The sequence below is a fragment of the Cordyceps fumosorosea genome, assembly GCF_001636725.1.
Source record: "Cordyceps fumosorosea ARSEF 2679 chromosome Unknown scaffold_1, whole genome shotgun sequence".
Taxonomy (NCBI): Eukaryota; Fungi; Ascomycota; class Sordariomycetes; order Hypocreales; family Cordycipitaceae; genus Cordyceps; species Cordyceps fumosorosea.
In genome coordinates this window covers 2,122,035-2,141,137 of record NW_017387301.1, presented here as the reverse complement: position 1 = coordinate 2,141,137, position 19,103 = coordinate 2,122,035, and the positions used below count along the sequence as shown (strand labels likewise).

The window sequence follows — 19,103 nt, the reverse complement described above, 5'->3', positions numbered from 1 at the left end:
GCATGACGGACGTTTCAAGTCTCCCCGCCACCAGCGCCGCCGCATCGCCGCGGAAGGAAGACATGAACTATGGATGTTGCCGAAAGTTATTTTTTATTAAGAAAAAGGAAAATAAAAAAAACTTCTGGATGAACCCTAATTTCTTCACTTGACAAGTTGCCAACGCCTCCAGCCTGTGGGGATTGTCAGCTTGGTCCCACTACAGTTGTGGACAGCGGAACCCATGGCTTCCAGCTCTCGCTTACGGCAACCAATGACAGCGGCTTCAGCTCGCTTGGTCGAACCCAAGGCGGAACTCGGACCCCAAAAATATACATCGCTGCGCTTCTTTTCTTCTTCTCCCGTTCTTGCCCTTGGCCTTGGCCTTCTGTCCTTTTGTATTTCTGTCTTTGTTTGTGTCCGTCCGAGCCGCATCATCATTTCTTTGTCTTCCGCTACATCGGCATCTCAAGAATGATGGAATACACACCACGGCATTTCCTGATCTGTGTAGCCTGTCACAACAACAATCACAGGATCCCTTCTTGTCTCAAGCCTTAACATTGCCATTGTATCTTCGGTCTAGCTCTTCGTGTGCCCGCGTCTTCAAGCCTTGTAGTACGTGAGAAGGCGGGCAAGATCGGCCTCGAGCGAGCCGAGCCATGTCGTGATGTTGTGAGACAGAGCGCATGCCTGCGTGCTGCTGCGAGTCTGAGTTTATCGGGATTCAATTCACACCGCTCAGTCAACAGGCCATGGAATACGGATGGTTTGCATTGACTGCTTTGTAACTATACATAGTTGGTTACTCGTACTGGTACAGGTAGTTAAGCATCTTGCGAGCTTGGTGACTCAATGACATTCCCCCGCCCCGTAGAACCCCCCCCCCGGTCATCGACTTGTCTCTCGTCCGCCCGCATATTGTCTGGAAATGATGGATGGATCCATTCGCTTGTCGGCCGAGTCTAGCGACAGTGGCAGATTAAACAGCACCGCCTTCTTCGGCACGGACTGGCCCTACCTATGTAGGTAACTAAGTTAGTAGCGAGACAACACCTACATACATACGGACGAATGAGTGATGATGGCCTTGTTCCGCACTGGGGACCGCCTCCTCCTTCCTGCAACCCAGCCCATGCGCTAACTAGGTACCTAGTAGTAACAAAACAACTACCACACCGTCCGTCGTCTGATATTACCAACACTGGACAACTGGACACCCTCCCCTCCTCGGATACATCCCGTTCCCCTGTGCTTTCTATCTCTTTGGCGCAGATGATCAATTCCGCGATGCTAGCTTTGTCTCTGTCTTCGCTACTTGCCGGCCCTTCAACTCAGCCTCTCCTCCCCCCAAGCCTTCTTGGTCAACTAACTAGTCACAGACGGGCCGCCCGTCGCTTCGATAGGTAGTCCGGGTTTCTGCACGGCTCTCGCAACTGAACCAGCATAATCTCGGTTCGTTTATTTGCCACGTCAAAGAAACAAATCCACAGTAGTATGCCAGTCGACCCGGCATCGCCAACTGTAGACAGCCATTCCTCCCGTCGCTTGGTTTCCAGCCAGTCCCAGCCAGCTTATAGCGCCATCACTTTGGTCATCCATGCTTCCCTCTCCCTCTCTCCCTCTGGGGCCGTCTTCAAAGTCCAAATTATACATTATATCTTGACTCTCCACCTATACTGTAGGACATTACGCAGAAACACAGAAACGGCTTCCTGCCAAGAGCACTCACCGCAAATCCGACTCCTTCCCCATCAAGGCAACACTCGCTTGGAAACCAACATCAGCCTCAACGGCCACGACATCATCACCGCCACGCACCACACGCTTGATACCGAGACCATCATCCGACTAGTTTTGTGCTTCAATACCTCCACCTTTCCATTTGTTGAGCTCCAAGCGGCCCGGCTTTAACGCGGTTACAATGCCTACCGGTTCTAATTTGCACCCAAGAGGCGACACCCTTCACCCCGTGTGTCCTGGACGGCGCCGTCGTTGTCCCATGCTCAGTTCGACTCTCCTCCCAATCACGCATCATCAACACCAACGTCCGTCTTGCTACCATCAACAAATCGTCATGGAGGTAGAAACCATCGAAACCGCTCTGAAGAGGGTCATCCGGAGCGCCATCCCGGGAACGCACGTCCTAAGCCTCCAGGTAACCGCCGCGCCGGGTCTTCACCGAATATACCGCGCCACGACTCAGGCTGGCGCCGTCTTACAGTGCTCTCTGCCACCCTCGCCGAACCGCCGATTACTGAGGTGCGAGTGCGGCTCCGTGCGGTCCGAGGCTGCCACCCTACAGTGGCTGTCGCAGCTCTGCAACAACGGACAGCACCCAGAGGGGGAGTCGAGCTCGCCGCACAAATCCGCAGCCAATACGGCTGCAGACTTTGAGGAGGATAAGAAGGAGGCCAGGAACTACATCCGCGCAGGCGCCGTCGCTGAGTACCTGCCGAGACTCCTGGATCATGGGGTCATGGTGGCCGGAGCGGCGGCAGTGGCCCCGATGCACAGGCTGCAATACAATATCATGGCACCGCGGCCCGGACGGGTGCTGTCAACGCTTTCAACGCCGCTGACGCCGGCGGAGCGTCGGTCCGTCGACTTTCAGGTCGGGCAGATGCTGCGCGGTTTGTCGCTGCTGCGCTCGCCGACGTCACGCTTCGGGCACGCCGAGGGCATGATGCCGCCCGTGCCGCAACGATCGAGCAGTGAGCAGCGGGGTGCCTCGGTGCAGGCGTCGCGCGAAACCTTTGCGCGGTGGTCGGATGCCTTTGCCAGCATGCTCCATGAGGCCATACAGGACGCACAGGTGAACCAGATCACGGCAGCGTACGACAGCATACGCAGGCTGCTGCGCCGCTTCGCGCCCGTCCTCGATGGTGTGGTCGAGCCGCGGCTGGTCCTGGTCGATGCAGGTCTAGACAAGAACGTTCTCGTGGCCATGCAAAAAGCTGAGGACGGCGATCCCGACGACGGCGATGAGAAGGATTCCTCTGTCGAGGATGAAGAGATGGAGGTAGACGGTTCAAATAACAGCGGCGGCTCCTCATCGAGCAGCAGCAACACGGCGGCTGCTCTCAAGGTAACTGGCCTCCGCGAATGGGTCAAGCCTGTGTTTGGCGACCCGCTGCTGTCCATTACGCTCTGCCGGGAGCCGTCCGAGGCCCTCGTGCGCGGCCTCTGCACGCCCCTAGCGGACACGCTCGACGACGACACGGACGAGGCGTACCAGGGTTTGGCGCAGGACGAGGGAGACTGTCCACGTCGCGTCCAAGTGCGTATGCACCTGTACCGAATATACCACGCACTGAATGCCATCAGCGCCGAGTACGTGCATCGCGACGAGGGAAGCGACCCGCGGGAGCTGCGCGCCCGCAAGGTCCTGGTGGAGGCGGTACGCGCGCTCGAGACGGTCGAGGAGGAGGCCGACGAGTCGGCGGCGTCTAAGAGGCGTCGGCGGTATCTGCAGGACGCCTCGTCCAAGAGGCAGAGGACGCTGAGCCCATAGAAGCGAGGAGGATGGCGAAGAGGGATTGTGAGAGGTGATAGTTTGGGTACCTTGGGTGGGTGGAATATCTAGATTGGATATGGGAATACATTCTATTGCTTGGAATAATCAGGTTTTATTTGTCCATTTCGCCGTCGTCTTCGTCTCTTGGTAGTTGGATGCCCATAAGCCCAATCAGGTTGCCTGCTGGGCCGGCCATGCCACCTTGGCTCTTGAAGCTTTCCAAGAGATTCTTGGCCAAATTGTAGTCCACATCAACCTCTTCATCCGAATCCTCATCATCGTTCTCTTCTTCAGTTGTCTCGGCTGCCATCGCCTTCTCTTTACCTTTGCCTCGATCGCCGCCGCCATCGAGCTTGCTTTGCTGAGACTTGGGGCCGTCTAGCTGCAGGGCGCCGTAGCCCTTGAGCTCAGCCTCCATCTGCAAGGTGAGATTCTTGATATCGCCTTCTTCGTCATCCTCGTCGTCGTCTACGCGAGCATCTCTTGCGCTCCGAGCTGTGGTCTTGTGTTTGTACTGCCCGGTGGACGTGATGGTGGGGTTGTCAACTGGCAGTCCCATCATCTCCTTCATCATGCAAGAAAATGTCTCCTCGTCAAAGCTGACTTCCTTGTCCTCCATGTCGCTGTTTTCGTCAGATTCGTTGTCGTCCAAGTCAGCGTCGTCGTCATTGTCCATGTCCATTTCATCAATTTCCGCGCCATCTAAGCCGGCCGTCTCGTTGTTTAGGAACGCCTCAAATCGAGACACTATTTTTCGTAGGTCATCTTGTGTTCTGGAGTCTCCAAATCCAGAAGACATCGGTTGTTGGCCGCCCGATTCTGCTCTATTTCCTTCCAACTCGCGCTCAAAGTCTTCATAGTCGATGTCGAGCCAGCCTTCGTCGTCGTTACGTCTGACGTCTGGCCACGTTGCGATATCCTCATTTGTTGGCAGTTCTTCGTCGCCATCCTCCTGAAAATCCTGAAGCATAATGGCGAGCTCGCGAACGATGCGGCTCTTGTTCTTGTCTGCTGTCAGGGCAAGCATTTCATACCCGCAAGTCAATTTCATGCCGTCTTCAGTGGCGAGTAGGTTGCTACCCAGCTCTTTTTCCTTCTTTTCGTCTCCTGTTTGCTTTTGCGTCATATTCTGCCATCTTCTGGGCGCCTCGAAGTGCTGAGAGCGCAGTTGCGCGAACAAGACTCTACTAAACTTGACACTAACAGTGACCATATCAGTTGGAGGTAAATGCAGCTTCTCTGATTCTGAGGTTATCTTCCTCATGCCAGCATGGTCCCTGAGATAAAAAGCTTCAACGGCGGCGGATATAGTTTTCGGCAGCTCGTGTATAACATAGGCCAGCTTTCGCGGGATTGTCATCGTGGAGTAATGTATCGAGACGTCTACATGTTCGGGATACTTGCCCAGTCGATAGAATGCCTCATCTTCAATGGAAGGCGAGTGGATCAATGTCGCCGACGCCTTCCGCAGGCAGCTTATGGCCTCAGGTAGCGTAAGTGACTTGGTAACGGCCGTTTTCGTCTTTTCGCTTTGGGGAGGTAGGAGAGGTATGATCTTCAGTTTTCCGCCCTGAATCCAAACCCTGCAGTAGTCGATTTCGGGATTCAGCCAGTTTGGCAGCGCACTGGCTGCTTCCACCAAGAGAAATTCGCCGTCCTCATCGGCGACCCTAATGAACAGTTTGGGGTATGTTTTGGAGAGCTCCCGCAATACATAGACAGTCAGCCACTCATCTTCCACGGCATCCCCGTAATCTGTGGTGCCGTGAAGATATATTAAGCCTGGATTTGGTTTATTAGAGCTTGCTCTTGGCTGCGGCTTTCTGAATGCTCTCCTCACCTTGGTCGTTGACAACTTGGAGTTGAAATTCATCTCGTTGCCAAATGTAGTTTTCGGCGATTTTGTCCATTCGGCGCGCTGCTTCCTTACTAATAGCTTCCAGACACTGTAGGTATTTGATACCTTCGAGACTATCATCAAGGAGAAATATCATGTACTCCATCGAATTCTCGGAAAGTTGACGTTGAAATTGATAGGCTTCAGCCTCTTCGGCCTCATGGTTGGCGGGCTCGTTAGCCATGGCTCCCGTGTTGGATTCAAACAGGTCGCTGATAAACGGAGAAAAATCATCAAGCCATGTGCATGTTGAATTCCCTATGATGTTCTGCCTTGGATTCAGTGAGCATAAAAAATATGTAGTTGTACATGACTTTTCCTCAAGACATGCCACCATTAACTTTACAGCGGGGCTTTCCCGAACCTACTACTTGTACATAGGTACATACATACATATGTAGTAGCTTGCGCAGCATTCAATCAACGCTGGAGGAACGCGTCCCTCTCCACCTGAAAAGGGACCTGGGTATGTACCAGATACCCTTTCTGGCACATATTTTTAAGCGTTAACAAAGTATTGGGTACCTTAGGCAGTAAATAGGTGCCTAGGTAGTTGGCGGTCACTCAACACGCTTTTGCGCCAGCGACGCGCCTTGCATTCACGGTTCGTGCAGCCATCACCACTTCATCTGCACGCAAAACCTTCCATCGCGTGGCTGCTTCCATCGCTGGCAACCATGCCTTCTCTCAAGAGAAGGCATCCCCAGGGAGAGCCCGATGATGATGACGAAATTGTCGAGGTTCAGCAGGCTAGTTCCTCCATGGCTCAAGAGGCCCAGTCGGTATGACCAAAGTTCCATATCCCGTCTCCAAGAGCCGTATCTAATATAAGTCCTGGACAGAACAAAAGAGCGCGCTTATCAGTCGCGAATGGCAACCATCCAGAACCAACACCCGACCGAGAGAACGCCGCGGCCTATAGGTCAGAAGACGACCAAGATGACTCGGACAACTCGGACGATTACCAAGATGCGTTACCACAAACTCAATACGAAATCATGCGCGATGCCGGGTTCAAGCACTTAGAGAACCTAGAGCTGGACGATGAACGAGCCACAGAACAGCTCTCGCGACGACCACACAGCCTAGGCGACAACGTGGTTGCCGAAAGTGGCATTATCGAGAGCATTACATGCTACAATTTCATGTGTCACGAGCGGCTTCACGTCGAGCTTGGTCCCTTGATCAACTTCATTGTCGGAGAGAACGGTAGTGGCAAAAGTGCTGTTTTGACGGCACTCACCCTCTGCTTGGGGGGGAAGGCCAGCGACACTAATCGTGGTGGCAGCCTGAAATCCTTCGTCAAGGAGGGCCGCGATCAGGGAAAGCTTGTGGTGCGAGTCAAAAACGCCGGACCCGACGCATACCAACCCGACATATACGGCAACAGTATCATTATTGAAAGACACTTCTCCAAGACCGGCACCAGTGGGTTCAAAATTAAGACGGCCGATGACAAGCTCGTATCAACCAAGAAGCAAGAAATCGACGAAATATCCGAGTGGTTCGCGCTTCAAATGGGCAATCCCCTGACCATCCTCTCTCAAGACAATGCCCGTCAGTTTCTGAACTCCGCCACTCCAGCTCAAAAATACAAGTATTTTGTCTCCGGAGTGCAATTGGAGCAACTCGACAACGATTACAGAATGTCCCAAGACACCCTGGACAAGACTCTGAATCTGCGTGAGGACATCAACGAGAAGGTTGCGTCTGTGAAGAAGGAGATGGAGAGTGCTCTTCGCCTGGCAGAAGCTGCGCAAAAGAATCAGAGCCTTCGAGAAAAAGCGAGGCATTACAGATGTCAGCTCGTTTGGTGGCAGGTTGTAGAGCAGGAAATTGCTCTGCAACAACTCAATGCCGCCATCGACACCAGGACCGCCCGCATTGCAGACACGGAGCAAGAATGTGAGACTATGGGCAAGGCCCTTCTGGAAGCTGAGCGAAAACTACAACAAGTGCAGTCCGCAAGGGAGGAATTAAATGCGGAAGATGGCGCCATTAAAGACAAGGTCGCTTCGTTGCAAAGCGTATTCACCGCGGCCAAGGACGAGCTTGTCGATTTGCATGTAGAGGAAACCGACGCTCACACCCGGTTGAAACTCATTCGTGAAGCAATACGTGTGCTCGAAAAGAAAATAGAACAGGAGGAAAGACGCCTCGGCGAGTCCACTGGTGCCGCGAGGGCCGAGAAAGATGCACAGCTTGATCAAGCCAAGGCTAAGGTGCGAGACGTCACTCAGAAAATAAGCGATGCGACCGATCAGCTGCCTGATAAACAAGAGAAAGTGCGCAAGGCCGAGGACGCTTTCAAACGTCAGCAGCAACTGAGGGAAACCAAGCAAGGCGACATTGTCATGGCAGAAAAGACTCTATCTGATCTACAGGCAAGCACTGGGTCTGCATACGATGGTTTTGATAGAGAAACCACCAACCTTGTCAAGGCCATTGCGCAGCATCAAGGGTTTGAAAACATGCCTGTCGGGCCGATCGGCGCACACGTCAAGCTTCGCAACCCAGAATGGTCCGGTATTCTTGAGAAGACTTTCGGTGAATCGCTCAATGCCTTCGTTGTACGCAGCAAGGCAGACCAGTCTAAGTTATCAGATCTCATGCAGAAGAGCGGCATGAAGCGGCAGCCACCCATCTTCATCGCCTATGGAGGACATATCAACACGAGAAGTCAGGAGCCTGCAGAAGAATTCGACACGATACTGCGAGTACTGGAATTCGACGATGACATATTTCGCACTCAGTTAATTATCAATAGCCAAATTGAAAAGGTCATCTTGGTTCAAGATAGAGCCGAAGCCGAAAAATATATGGTGGACGGAGGTGGCCCACCTCGAAACGTTTCGGCATGCTTGTGCTTTCATGACGGCAGGGGCAAACGAGGGCAAGGCCTCCGGCTGACGAACCGAAATGGAAATGTTGGAACCGCGCCCATCGTTCCGACTAGGAATCGGCCCAGGATGCAGTCGGACTCTGTTCGGCAATTAGCAATCCAGAAGGAGCACCTGAAGCACTTGGAAATCGAGTTCAAAGAGCTGAATGCCGAGGAGCGCCTTGCCCGCCAGGCACTTCAGAGATCTGAAATGGAGCTAGAATCGCATGGCAGGGATCAAAAAGAACTGGAGAAAGATTTGCGCCGAGCTCGGGCCGATGCAGAGGAAATATCAACAGAGTTGGACGCATTTGAGGGCGCAGATGGCCGTCTTATCACGCTTCGTACTGACTTGGAGGCCAAGCAGAACGAGGAAGAGCAACTTGGTAGCCAATACGGCAATATGAAACTGGCCAAAAATGAGCTGAACAAGAAGGCGGAAGCCGCCAAGCAAGAGTTGGAGGAGGCCCGTCGCGAAAGTGAAGCATTCTCGGGGCGTGTTCAAAAGGCGGAAGATAAGATTCAAACCACAGAGTCGATGAGACGAATTGCTGTCGCACGAAAGAATGCAGCGTACGAGCAGGTCGATATTGAACGAGCCGAGTGCCGACGCGCAGAGGAGCGACGAGATCGGAAGGCGGAAGAAGTCGCAGATTTTACAGCGCAAGCTCTTGCGGTTGTTCCTGACAGGGTGCACATCCCTGAAGGTGAAACCTACGTATCCATTGAGAGGAAGTATCAAAGAATTGGTGATCAGCTCGCCTTGCGTGAGCAACGTCTCGGGGCGACGGATGAACAAATTTTTGACAGGGCAAACGAAGCTAAACGGCGCTACGAGACCGTCCTCGAGGAGACGGACAACCTGGACCGGACCATTGACTCACTCAAAGGTGCCATCACGCAGCGCCTTAGCCTGTGGCGGCAGTTTCAGCGACAGATCAGCGCTCGCATCCGCATCCAGTTCAACTACCTCCTCAGCGAGCGAGGATTCCGCGGCAAGATTGATCTCCGGCACAAGGAGCGCAAGGTTGTCCTGCACATTGAGCCAGACGAGACGAAGCAGAAATCGGCCGGGCGCGACACCAAGACGCTGTCGGGCGGCGAAAAGTCGTTCTCTTCCATCTGCATGCTACTCTCCGTGTGGGAAGCGATAGGCTCGCCGATCCGCTGCCTGGACGAGTTTGACGTCTTCATGGACAATGTAAATCGAGCTATCAGCACCAACATGCTTGTACGTTTTTGATAAGACGCGGATGTGGTACGGTGTGGGTTTGGTTAGTGGCTAACAGCGAATTTCTAGGTCGATACTGCTCGTCGCTCGGTCTCGCGGCAGTATATTCTCATTACGCCGAATGCCATTGAGGGACGTGCCAGACTCGACAAGGACGTGAAGATCATCAGGTATGTTGGTGAGCATCGATTGTTGAGGGCCTGACTAACAATCTACTCTCCGCAGATTAACGGATCCCCGACAACGCACTCTGATCTAATACAGTCATTTCGTCGAAGCTGCTCTTCTTTGAGATCTTGTGTGGGATTATCTGTGAAATCAAACCTTTCTAGGCCCAGCCATTTGCTGTTAGCCTGTACATAATTGTATTGGCACCGAGGAGTTCTTGGTTACAGATATCATGACATGGGGTTGCTTTGATATTATAACAGAGGTGTACAGTCTATAGGAATTCGCTATTTGAAATGATTTTTATTCGGACAAGTGGCTTGTGTGTGGCCGAACGCCGCCCTAGATGCCGAGGCCCTTGCTTCGCAGGACATTTACGGCCGCCTGGAAAGTGAAGCCCGTCCACTGCCCGACGGCCCCGACGGCGCCGCCGACCGACTGCACCTCCTCGAGCCGGCGGGCGAGGAACTTGTTGGTCTCAGTGAGGTCGGGCGACCGGTCGTTAGTCATGAACAGCTCAGCAGTCGTGTAAATCATGGATAGCGTGGCGCGCTTCGAGTACCACGAAGGGTCGACAGCGGTATCACCAGCGAGGAACCAGATCTCGTCGGACAGCTTGGCGAGCTCCTTGAGCGACTCGGGAACGTGGCTCGGCTGCGCCATGACGGCGAGTGCCTATGTTTCAATCGGTAGGTAAGCTTTTTGCGCACCTTCTCTGGTGGTGTTGGTGCGCACAAACCTCTTGCCAGTGTTGGATGACGTCTCTGTTGCCGAGCAGGCGAGCCCAGGTCAGCGCGGCGACCTTAGCTCCCACCCCGACACGCTGCTGCTGCTGCTGCTGCTGCTTGAAGAGCGCGTCGGAGGCGCTCGCGAGTCCCAGTCGCTGCGAGACGAGGTGGTACCGGATCAGCGCAAAGGCGCCGCCATCGGGGAGCACACTGGGGCTGACGTCGAGGTAGCCAGCGTCGCGGGCGCCAAGGCCGAGCGCACGCGCGGAGAAGCCGTGCTCGGGGACGTGTCGGTAGGCGGCGGCGAGGATGGCCTCTTCAGCGCCGCCGAATGGTCCCGCGGTCGGTGGGTGGTCGTATGAGTGGTAGGATCGGCGGGGGCAGCATACGCCGCCAGTGGTGGCTCGGCAGTGGGCTGCGACGCGGCGCGCGGCGGCGCGGGTCGTCACGATGGCGGCAGACATGGCGGGCGTGGCTAGCTTGGTATTTTGATTCAGTGTGGAGGCTGGTTGTCGTGGGTGTCGGTGGGCGAGATGTCTGTGGTTGCTGGTGATGCGATGATGCCCGCGCAATTTCATATGCCAATTGGTCGAGTTGGCAATGCTGGGCCAAGGGAAAAGGGACGTTTGTGTGACCCGTTTTTGGAGTAGGGACTCCGTAGTGGGGGTGCGATTTGGAGGTGGCTCGATTTCGCATTTCAACCCAGCTCGCCAAAGGTTGAGCTGGTCGCTTTCAACCTGGCAGCGGTTTCATCTCTCCATCTATCCGTACGCGCCACCCAGAACATGCCGGTCTACATTACTCCGTGTCGTCGTAATTACACCGTTCCACTTGTGCAGGCAAGTATTGGTGAGTTGCACACGCAGCAGTACCGTTTGCAACCCAGTGCCGTCCCGTGATACGGAGTCAATCAGTGCTGTGTCGAACCCGAACAGCAACGACTCACCAATCCCTTTGGAGTTAGACTCCAGCTACATACATACACCAACGGATCTCCAATGGCAGCGCCATATGCTGCTACCCTAGACCGTGCTCGGCCGCGGAAGCTTGTAGCTATGTGGGCAGGCCGCACATTGGCAGGCAAAGTCAGAGACCACACCACGCGAGCAGCACAGGGGGACCCGGGAGCTGGCCGGCCCCGGGGGCATATGCACTGCCGCGGGAAGAACGACCAATAGTTCCAGCGGAACTTGGCAAGGCATGGGGGCTCCAAGGAGGGGTAACCTCCAGGCAAGCATGCAATTCTCTCCCCGTTGCAATATGAAAGAAATCGCAACAGGTAGGCTGTCTGTATCCCGAACCAGAAAAACAAGAGGATGGACAGCAGCAACGCAGCGTGCCCCGGGGGGTGGGGCGTCAAGAAGAGTGAACTGATACACATGGCGCATTCGCAATGGTCAGAAGCCTGATGCAAGCATGCGCTCGTAGGATGAAGCCCAAACTAGACACCATCTCCGGGCGTTTTACGAATATTAACGGCATACGACCTCCGTACAGGGAGTTCCGTTTCAGAGCCGCGCTACGCACCAGCGTTTTTATCGTATTAGATGACTATATCCACGGACGACGGGTACCTGACTGGCGGTGCCATCGACAGGCGCACCCACCTCGTTGATTTATTCTGACGAGGTGCGGCTTGCCGGTAATGCAGCCCAGCACAATAGTCACAAATGGCGAAGCCACCTGCCGTAAGGTGGCTTGCCGTAAGGTGGCTTGCCGTGAGTCCAGTTGCATGCATTGCGTGCTGTCCGGGGATGCTACCCTCGGTGGCATCGGTCGAAACAGCCCATCGACTCCCCAGTCTTGTTGAGGATTCATCATGCCTAGGCGAGCAGTCATGGCTCAGTAAACACCACGTCCACGGTGATGAGAGCCTACGCAAAGGCAGCAGACATCGTATGAGACTTGGAAACTATGGACAGGTGAGGTGATAGCTTGTTCGCATGTAAAACTACAAGCACTTGGCGGTTGCAGCAACCAGTTCCACTCGGCCCACAGACCCCAACAGGCTTGCTTCGGGCAACTGCTCGTTCGCGTTGCTGATGGCTGCTACCTTATTAATAAGTAAGTTACAGAACTGGTATGATACGAGTGATAGGAGCATGGGTTCTTCCGCGGTGGTTCTCTAACACCATGCGCAAAACAAGGCCCGCAAGCGAAAGTTGGCACGCTGTGTGCGAACCTTGTTAGCGCAGAGATGGGAAATCTGGCAGTGAGATGTGGAAGCGTTTGCCTACCCTGGCGGTACGGACACGCGGGGATTGTGTGTCTCGCTGTCTCGCTGTCCAGCAACCGTTTTGGCTTCAAGTCGTCGAGATCCCCATCGCATCAAATGCTCCTCTGTGATCAGGCTAACCTTGGCTCAGGCTCAGTCGAGGTAGGTGGGCTGCCAGTCGATGGATGGGCAACATGGGTATCGGTGGTCCGCACCGCGTCCGCCTCGATCTACCTACTAACGTTACGGAGTAGTTAGCTTGCTCCAGCCCGCCCACCTAGCTGTCCTTCAAGGTTGCGCAGCTTTTGCCGAAAAGACAAATAGTTAGTCAAGGCTGGTGGGCAAAACATTGCTGTAAAAGAGACAGCTGCAGTCTGAGCCGAATCTCAGACGGGCGCTGATGCAACACGGGTCATAATGTGATGGCGTATTGACGAGTGAACTCGAAAACTGCTTCGGCTGCGGTCTCTGCCGATGATGGATATGGTCAATTGGAGGAAGCTGTGCGAGTGCCCATACTTGTATGGGTCCTCGTTACTGCCACTCTGTTTAATAACTGGCAGCCGGTGCGTGTTTGTGCTGCATGTGCAGGTGTCGAGTATCAGCGAGTCTCAACAACCGCGGCGATTGGTTGGTGGATGTGATAACTATGAGGGTGGCGCACAAGCGTATTGTGTGGCTACCTACATAGCGCGCATGGAAGCATCGGGCTACAAGCATCTGGGGTGTCAATACTCCGTACCTCCGAAGGTAACGGTTGAGGTAGTTGAGGCGATATTGGAAGTAGTCAATGAGACGGATGTATGAGGGAGAATGATGGCGGCTCGGCGTTGGTGCTTCATGTTGATGTCGAATTTCATGGCTAGATTTGGGATATTTAAGCGACGAAGGAAGGAAAAACATGGACAAGGCCTGTATTTCCGTAGCTTCACTGCGTCCTGAATTCTACCTATGTATGTATGTATGTACAGTACATACACACGTACCTATAAGTACCCGATGGCGAGCTTTACAGGCGGTTTTATTCCCAGGTACAGTATCCGTACCCGTACGCGTTTGTACGAGTGGGCCGAGAATCTAGGTAACTGAGCAAACCGCGTGTACGTACTCAGGTATCCAGCAGCACTCACGTTGCATTATTTCTCCTTGGCAACTACCTTGGATTGCATCTTTGTACCAATGGACAAATAGGTAATAATTGCCTGAATATATAACTAAACATGTAGCTAACATCTACGTAGCTATCTGCCTACATTCCAAGAACCAAGCTATCTCACTCGGTACTTGGCCTTGGCAACCAGTTAGCGCCGCAACTGTTGGTACCACGCTTGGTGCCAGCTTCACCGATATAGCTCTCTGATTCGTTAGCTCGCCTCTAGTCTGCCCCTCTCTGCCTTGTCCTCCCTCCATCCAATTCCAACACGTATTTTCGCAGTTTTTTTCTTCCCCTAAAACTAGCTACTGGCAGCAAACGTGCAGCGTTCTCGTTCTCGTCCCAAGGCATCCCCTCCTCCTCCATCCAATCCGTCCATCCACAGACGCCCTCGACTCAACTCTCTCTTCCACACGGCTGGCTGCACACCACACCCCCTCCCTCCCTCCTCGTTCTTGCTGCTACTTCCGACGACCTGCATCCTTGGTTTTGCGCTTATGCGAGATCCGTCCGTGAGCTGACCAGTCGTGGCTTGTATCCTGCCTGCCAGTCCTCCCACCCCCCGTTTTCGTACCGTCGCTCGCTCGCTGCTCTTCACCTTTGGGCTTGCTTGCTTGCTTGCCTCTTCTCGCCTCGCCTTGCCTGCCTTGCCCTGTTGCGCCGCCCTCCATCTGTTGAGACACCCACTCACTCTTCACCACCGCGAACAGGCTCAGTCCTTTTCTTCTCTCTACTCCAACGCTCGCATTTTTCTGCCATGGGTACGTTCGCTTCTCCGCATCTCTGCGCCTCTCCACGTCTCTTCTCATCGCATTATCCTCTCAAGTCTACCTATCTACCATCCATCCATCACATCATCAACACAACCCCCCTTCTCACTCAATCTACCCCTCGCCTTGCCTCTTCAAGGCTCTTTTCTCTGCGCTTTGCATTGCTCCCTCTCCTCCCGCTCGCTGGTACATGACACCGGTACCCCCCCTACTTTGTCTCTCTTCTCAAGTAACTTCATCCCCCCCCAGCGCAGTGTTGCGCTCCCTCTACTCTTCCCTCATCGCGCATCTCGCATCAAGCACCGCACATCACTCCCTTGTCACATCTCGTCCCCCAATCATCTCAGAAAACGTACGAGTTTTTCAAGAACACAGAAACACCCAACGCTATACCGCGTCCCTGTTTTACATCTGTCCCCGTGGTCCGCTGCCCTACATTGCCCTCCTTCACCCCACCCATTGAAGCCGCGTGCTTTCTTCCGCCACCATCCATACCTTGATGTCCCACGATTTTACTCCTCGCACATTCATGACTTTGCAGACTTACCTAACATCTGTATCTAGCTGATTCCGGCGACACCTACCGCCCTGTAAGTGAACCTATCTAGCCTTGCATTCGGTTGACGACACGCCATCATGGTAGCCATACCTTGCTGTTGCTGTTGCTGCTGTTGCTGCCCCTCTGCCCTCCTGCGCGTCAGGTCCGGTCGCAGGCCGGAGCGTCGCACTGGGTGGTGTGCTGCGCCGTTGACATGTCTGCGTGCCCGCACGTCTGCATCTACTTCGTGGGACATACTTGACACCAACTTGGCCTCGTACACCCCACGTTAGCTTATGCTCCTTGAACATGACATGACTGGTGTGCTAGGGCCAAGGGCTGCCATCTCGGGCAACAGCAGGGCGCAATGTTACACCAACGACCAATTACTCTGATGAAATAATGTCTAACCCACAAGCAGCGTGAGAGATCTCGCTCCCCTCGCCGTCGCTCCAGAAGTCCCGGTAGACAAGGACGTCGCAGATCTTACTCCCCACGAAGCAGATCCAACAGCCGAGAAGACTACCGACGTGGTCGCGATCGCTCTCCGATGACCGGCACAGGAGCTCCCGGCGGCGGCCCTCCCGCTAGCTTTAACGGTGGCCAAACCCCTCAGCGCTCATTCGAAGACCGAGCTGCTGCCCGCGAGCAGATGATGTCCAACGTCCGCGAATCGTCGCAACAAGATCGCCGAGTCTACGTTGGTAATCTCTCGTATGACGTCAAGTGGCATCATCTCAAGGATTTTATGAGACAGGGTGAGGAATTCGACAGTGAGGAGGAATTTCCCGGGGACTAATTGATTGGGTCATAGCTGGAGATGTTCTCTTTGCCGACGTATTGCTGCTTCCTAATGGAATGTCGAAGGTGGGCTTCATTGCATAGTTTCTTTCCCCCGTTCCGCCGCCCCTGGCGGATTTCCCCGGATTTCCTTCTCTTTCTCGGCTTATTTGTTGGATGTTTGGATTGACGGGTAGGGACTTTGTCCTGGGTTATTTGTAGGGATGCGGGTACGTCTTCGAGCCATTCTGATCCGACAAGCTATACATGCTGACTGTGCAACCAGAATTGTGGAATATGCGACCAGGGAACAAGCTCAGCAGGCTGTTACCCAACTGAGCAACCAGAACCTCATGGGCCGTCTTGTATACGTTCGCGAGGTAAGACTTGGTGCCTTACACTTAGCAAGCGCCAATCTAATCCACTAATTTAGGACCGTGAAGCTGAGCCTCGATTCATCGGATCCGGCGGCGCCAACCGTGGTGGCTTCGCTGGCGGCAGTATGCATGGCGGATTCCATCCGGGCTACGGTGGTGGCCACGGCCACGGCGGCCACGGCGGCCCCGGCGGCCCCGGCGGCCCCGGAGCTGGCGGTGCCGGTCGTCAAATCTATGTTGCCAATGTTTGTCGCCTCTATTGAACCGGAATACATCTTGCCCTACTAATACACACTCAACAGCTCCCTTTCAATATTGGCTGGCAAGACCTCAAAGATCTTTTCAGACAAGCAGGTAAGCCTGAAAGACTGCGCACAGTACGCCTCAATGGTCATTCTCCGGAAGCTGACTTGGGTGCTAGCCCGCAACGGCGGTGTTATTCGCGCGGATGTGCATTCGGGTCCCGATGGTCGACCCAAGGGCTCGGGTATAGTGGTATTCGAAAGCCCTGATGACGCCCGCAGCGCTATTCAGCAGTTCAATGGCTACGACTGGCAGGGACGCACCATCGAAGTCCGCGAGGATCGCTTTGCTGGAGCCGGAAATATGGGCTTCGGCGGCCGAGGCGGCTTTGGTGGTGGAATGCGTGGCGGCTATGGCGGAGGCTTCGGTGGCCGTGGAGGGTTCGCCGGTCGTGGAGGGTTTGGTGGTGGCTTCGGCGGCCGTGGCGGCTACGGGAGTGGTCCTGGTGCCGGCGGCTTTGACGGCCCTCCTCCAGCAGCCGCTGCGCCCAACCCATTCACTGACAATGCTACTTCCGGAACTGAACGCAGTGAAATCATTTACGTGCGCAATGTAAGTCTACTAAGCTTTTAACACGCTGAAAGGGGGCTGATGAATTGGCTAGCTCCCTTGGTCCACTAGCAACGACGACCTGATCGAGTTATTCACCACCATCGGCAAGGTTGAACAAGCCGAAATCCAGTATGAGCCCAGCGGCCGTTCGCGTGGCAGTGGCGTTGTTAAGTTCGACACTGCCGAGACTGCTGAGACCGCCATCTCCAAGTTTCAAGGATATCAATACGGTGGACGTCCTCTTAACCTGAGCTTTGTCAAATATGTGAACCAGCCGAGTGGCGAGCCCATGGAAGCTGATCCTCACGCTGGCCTAACTCAGGACCAGATGATGTAAAGCCATTTGGAGTGGGCTTGAATTTGGAACGCTGTCCCAGCTTTCATTTTCTATAATCTATTGGCCGGAGAGGGCCTTTTTTTTTCTTAAGCTCGTTGGTCAAACTACGCAGCTTCCTTGTGTACTGGAAATTCTCGCAAAACACTTGCGCAAAAGTAGAGAGAACAGCCTCTATCTGCAGTGCAGTTTGAGATTGCTAGGATGATTTTTAGTGCTACTTTACCGGAAGGATTTCGATTGGAACGGTGACTGCTTTGATATATGGATGTTTCTACGCTGAATGGTTCCGCGCGTTAGGAATTGCGGCAGAAAGCTTGTTGCCGACTACGATGATCATGGATGTGCTTTGCTCGGGATGAATGATCATAAGAACGCGAATTAGGATTGTAGATGAATGAGTTGGTGGCTGGGAGGCCCGGCTCTGGAGCAGGACAACAGCTACTGCCTGTAACGATTAACGAGCATTATGCCATTTAAACATGAATATAAAGACACTGGCTTGGAGAGTCACCGCCATGCGGTCAATATTCATTTCTCCTCTGTCTTGGTTTGATCTATGTCAAGAACAGCTCTTCGTAGACATCTAGCTGTCGTGCGTGGCAAACGTCTCATGAATGATCTTTAGAGCCTTTCACATTCAGCAGGCGCCTTTCTGCGTCGGGATATCGCTTTTCATTGAGTGTATAGATAGTAATCCTGTAGAGGCCTATTCTGTTCATATACGGTGACAGGATCACATATTCTTTGCTCAAAATCAAGGTCAAGGCGTCCTTCAGGAAGTTCTCGTCGTCGATGCCAGCGTTTGCAAATTCTAAGAGTATCTGGCAAGTGACTTGAAGAGAGGAGCAGCTAGCATAGAAAGGCATGGCATGTATCTTAGAGATGGAAAGATCATGAAACATCGCCTGTGTGTTTGCTGTTAAGAAATAGTACGGACAAAGAGACATTATGCCGTTATCTTCTTCTTCTTGGCCTTGGCCTTGGCCTTGTTCTTGCTACGGTCTCGAGGCTTCAGCGCCGCCATGCCGGCCTTGCAGACCTCTGCATACCGAAGATAGAATGATTCTAGATCATGTGGCTGGACCACTGTTGATAGTTTGGATTTGCTGGACTTGGCTCGCTTGGATTTGCCGTTTGTGGCTCTGACAATGACGGGCATAGGCTTCGACGGACTACGGTCTTCAAAGTCCCCGTCCGCAGTCACAGGAGTGCTGTCGCCATTGTATGTGACTAAAAGGTGGTTAGCATATCGTTGATCAGGCACGCAGGGCTGCACGCGCGAGGCTCACGTCGTTTTTGTGTCAGGTATATGGCCCCGTGATCGCTGCCCTTGCGGGCGGCAAACAGCTCATTGAGCTTCTCAAAGAACTAGAATGCAGTCAGTGTTAGTTGGAGTCGCACTACATAGACTGCGTAGCATGAGAATCCGGGCGAGCACATACCTGATCGTGGCTCGAGTGCTGTTCATCCATGGTGACTGAACGGCTGCCGTGGGGAAGTCATAATGGTGAAGGACAAATTGTGCCCCGCATCAGAAGCAGTTTGAGGTACATAGAGGGGCGCTGGGAAGGGGAGCAAAAAGTCGCTACCTTAGTATCTCTTAGTAGGTACCTATGTATGTACAGTACCTTGGCCAACGCGAGCATCCACTCTGTTTTACCTGGTGCCAGCAAGCCA

General features: G+C 53.8%; 6 protein-coding genes across 6 annotated transcripts; 3 read left to right on the top strand and 3 right to left on the bottom strand.

Moving 5' to 3' along the window:
- Positions 1 to 2,056: 2,056 nt before the first annotated feature.
- Positions 2,057 to 3,493, top strand: ISF_00688 (hypothetical protein; the record flags this gene model as incomplete). Its single annotated transcript, XM_018844295.1, has 1 exon — positions 2,057 to 3,493. One exon carries the CDS (start codon positions 2,057 to 2,059, stop codon positions 3,491 to 3,493), a length of 1,437 nt encoding a protein of 478 aa, XP_018708745.1.
- A 115-nt stretch (positions 3,494 to 3,608) lies between these two features.
- Positions 3,609 to 5,577, bottom strand: ISF_00687 (SGT1 domain containing protein; the record flags this gene model as incomplete). Its single annotated transcript, XM_018844294.1, has 2 exons — positions 3,609 to 5,278; positions 5,337 to 5,577. The coding sequence occupies 2 exons, from the start codon at positions 5,575 to 5,577 to the stop codon at positions 3,609 to 3,611; spliced, it is 1,911 nt and encodes a 636-aa protein (XP_018708744.1).
- A 493-nt stretch (positions 5,578 to 6,070) lies between these two features.
- Positions 6,071 to 9,764, top strand: ISF_00686 (RecF/RecN/SMC protein; the record flags this gene model as incomplete). Its single annotated transcript, XM_018844293.1, has 4 exons — positions 6,071 to 6,175; positions 6,236 to 9,505; positions 9,575 to 9,675; positions 9,731 to 9,764. 4 exons carry the CDS (start codon positions 6,071 to 6,073, stop codon positions 9,762 to 9,764), a joined length of 3,510 nt encoding a protein of 1,169 aa, XP_018708743.1.
- A 251-nt stretch (positions 9,765 to 10,015) lies between these two features.
- Positions 10,016 to 10,865, bottom strand: ISF_00685 (ubiquinone biosynthesis protein COQ9; the record flags this gene model as incomplete). Its single annotated transcript, XM_018844292.1, has 2 exons — positions 10,016 to 10,348; positions 10,413 to 10,865. 2 exons carry the CDS (start codon positions 10,863 to 10,865, stop codon positions 10,016 to 10,018), a joined length of 786 nt encoding a protein of 261 aa, XP_018708742.1.
- A 4,762-nt stretch (positions 10,866 to 15,627) lies between these two features.
- Positions 15,628 to 17,426, top strand: ISF_00684 (Nucleotide-binding, alpha-beta plait; the record flags this gene model as incomplete). Its single annotated transcript, XM_018844291.1, has 8 exons — positions 15,628 to 15,835; positions 15,892 to 15,944; positions 16,080 to 16,087; positions 16,144 to 16,237; positions 16,291 to 16,479; positions 16,537 to 16,588; positions 16,656 to 17,089; positions 17,142 to 17,426. The coding sequence occupies 8 exons, from the start codon at positions 15,628 to 15,630 to the stop codon at positions 17,424 to 17,426; spliced, it is 1,323 nt and encodes a 440-aa protein (XP_018708741.1).
- A 946-nt stretch (positions 17,427 to 18,372) lies between these two features.
- On the bottom strand, positions 18,373 to 18,898 carry ISF_00683 (Signal recognition particle, SRP9/SRP14 subunit; the record flags this gene model as incomplete). Its single annotated transcript, XM_018844290.1, has 3 exons — positions 18,373 to 18,656; positions 18,716 to 18,794; positions 18,869 to 18,898. 3 exons carry the CDS (start codon positions 18,896 to 18,898, stop codon positions 18,373 to 18,375), a joined length of 393 nt encoding a protein of 130 aa, XP_018708740.1.
- Positions 18,899 to 19,103: the final 205 nt, after the last annotated feature.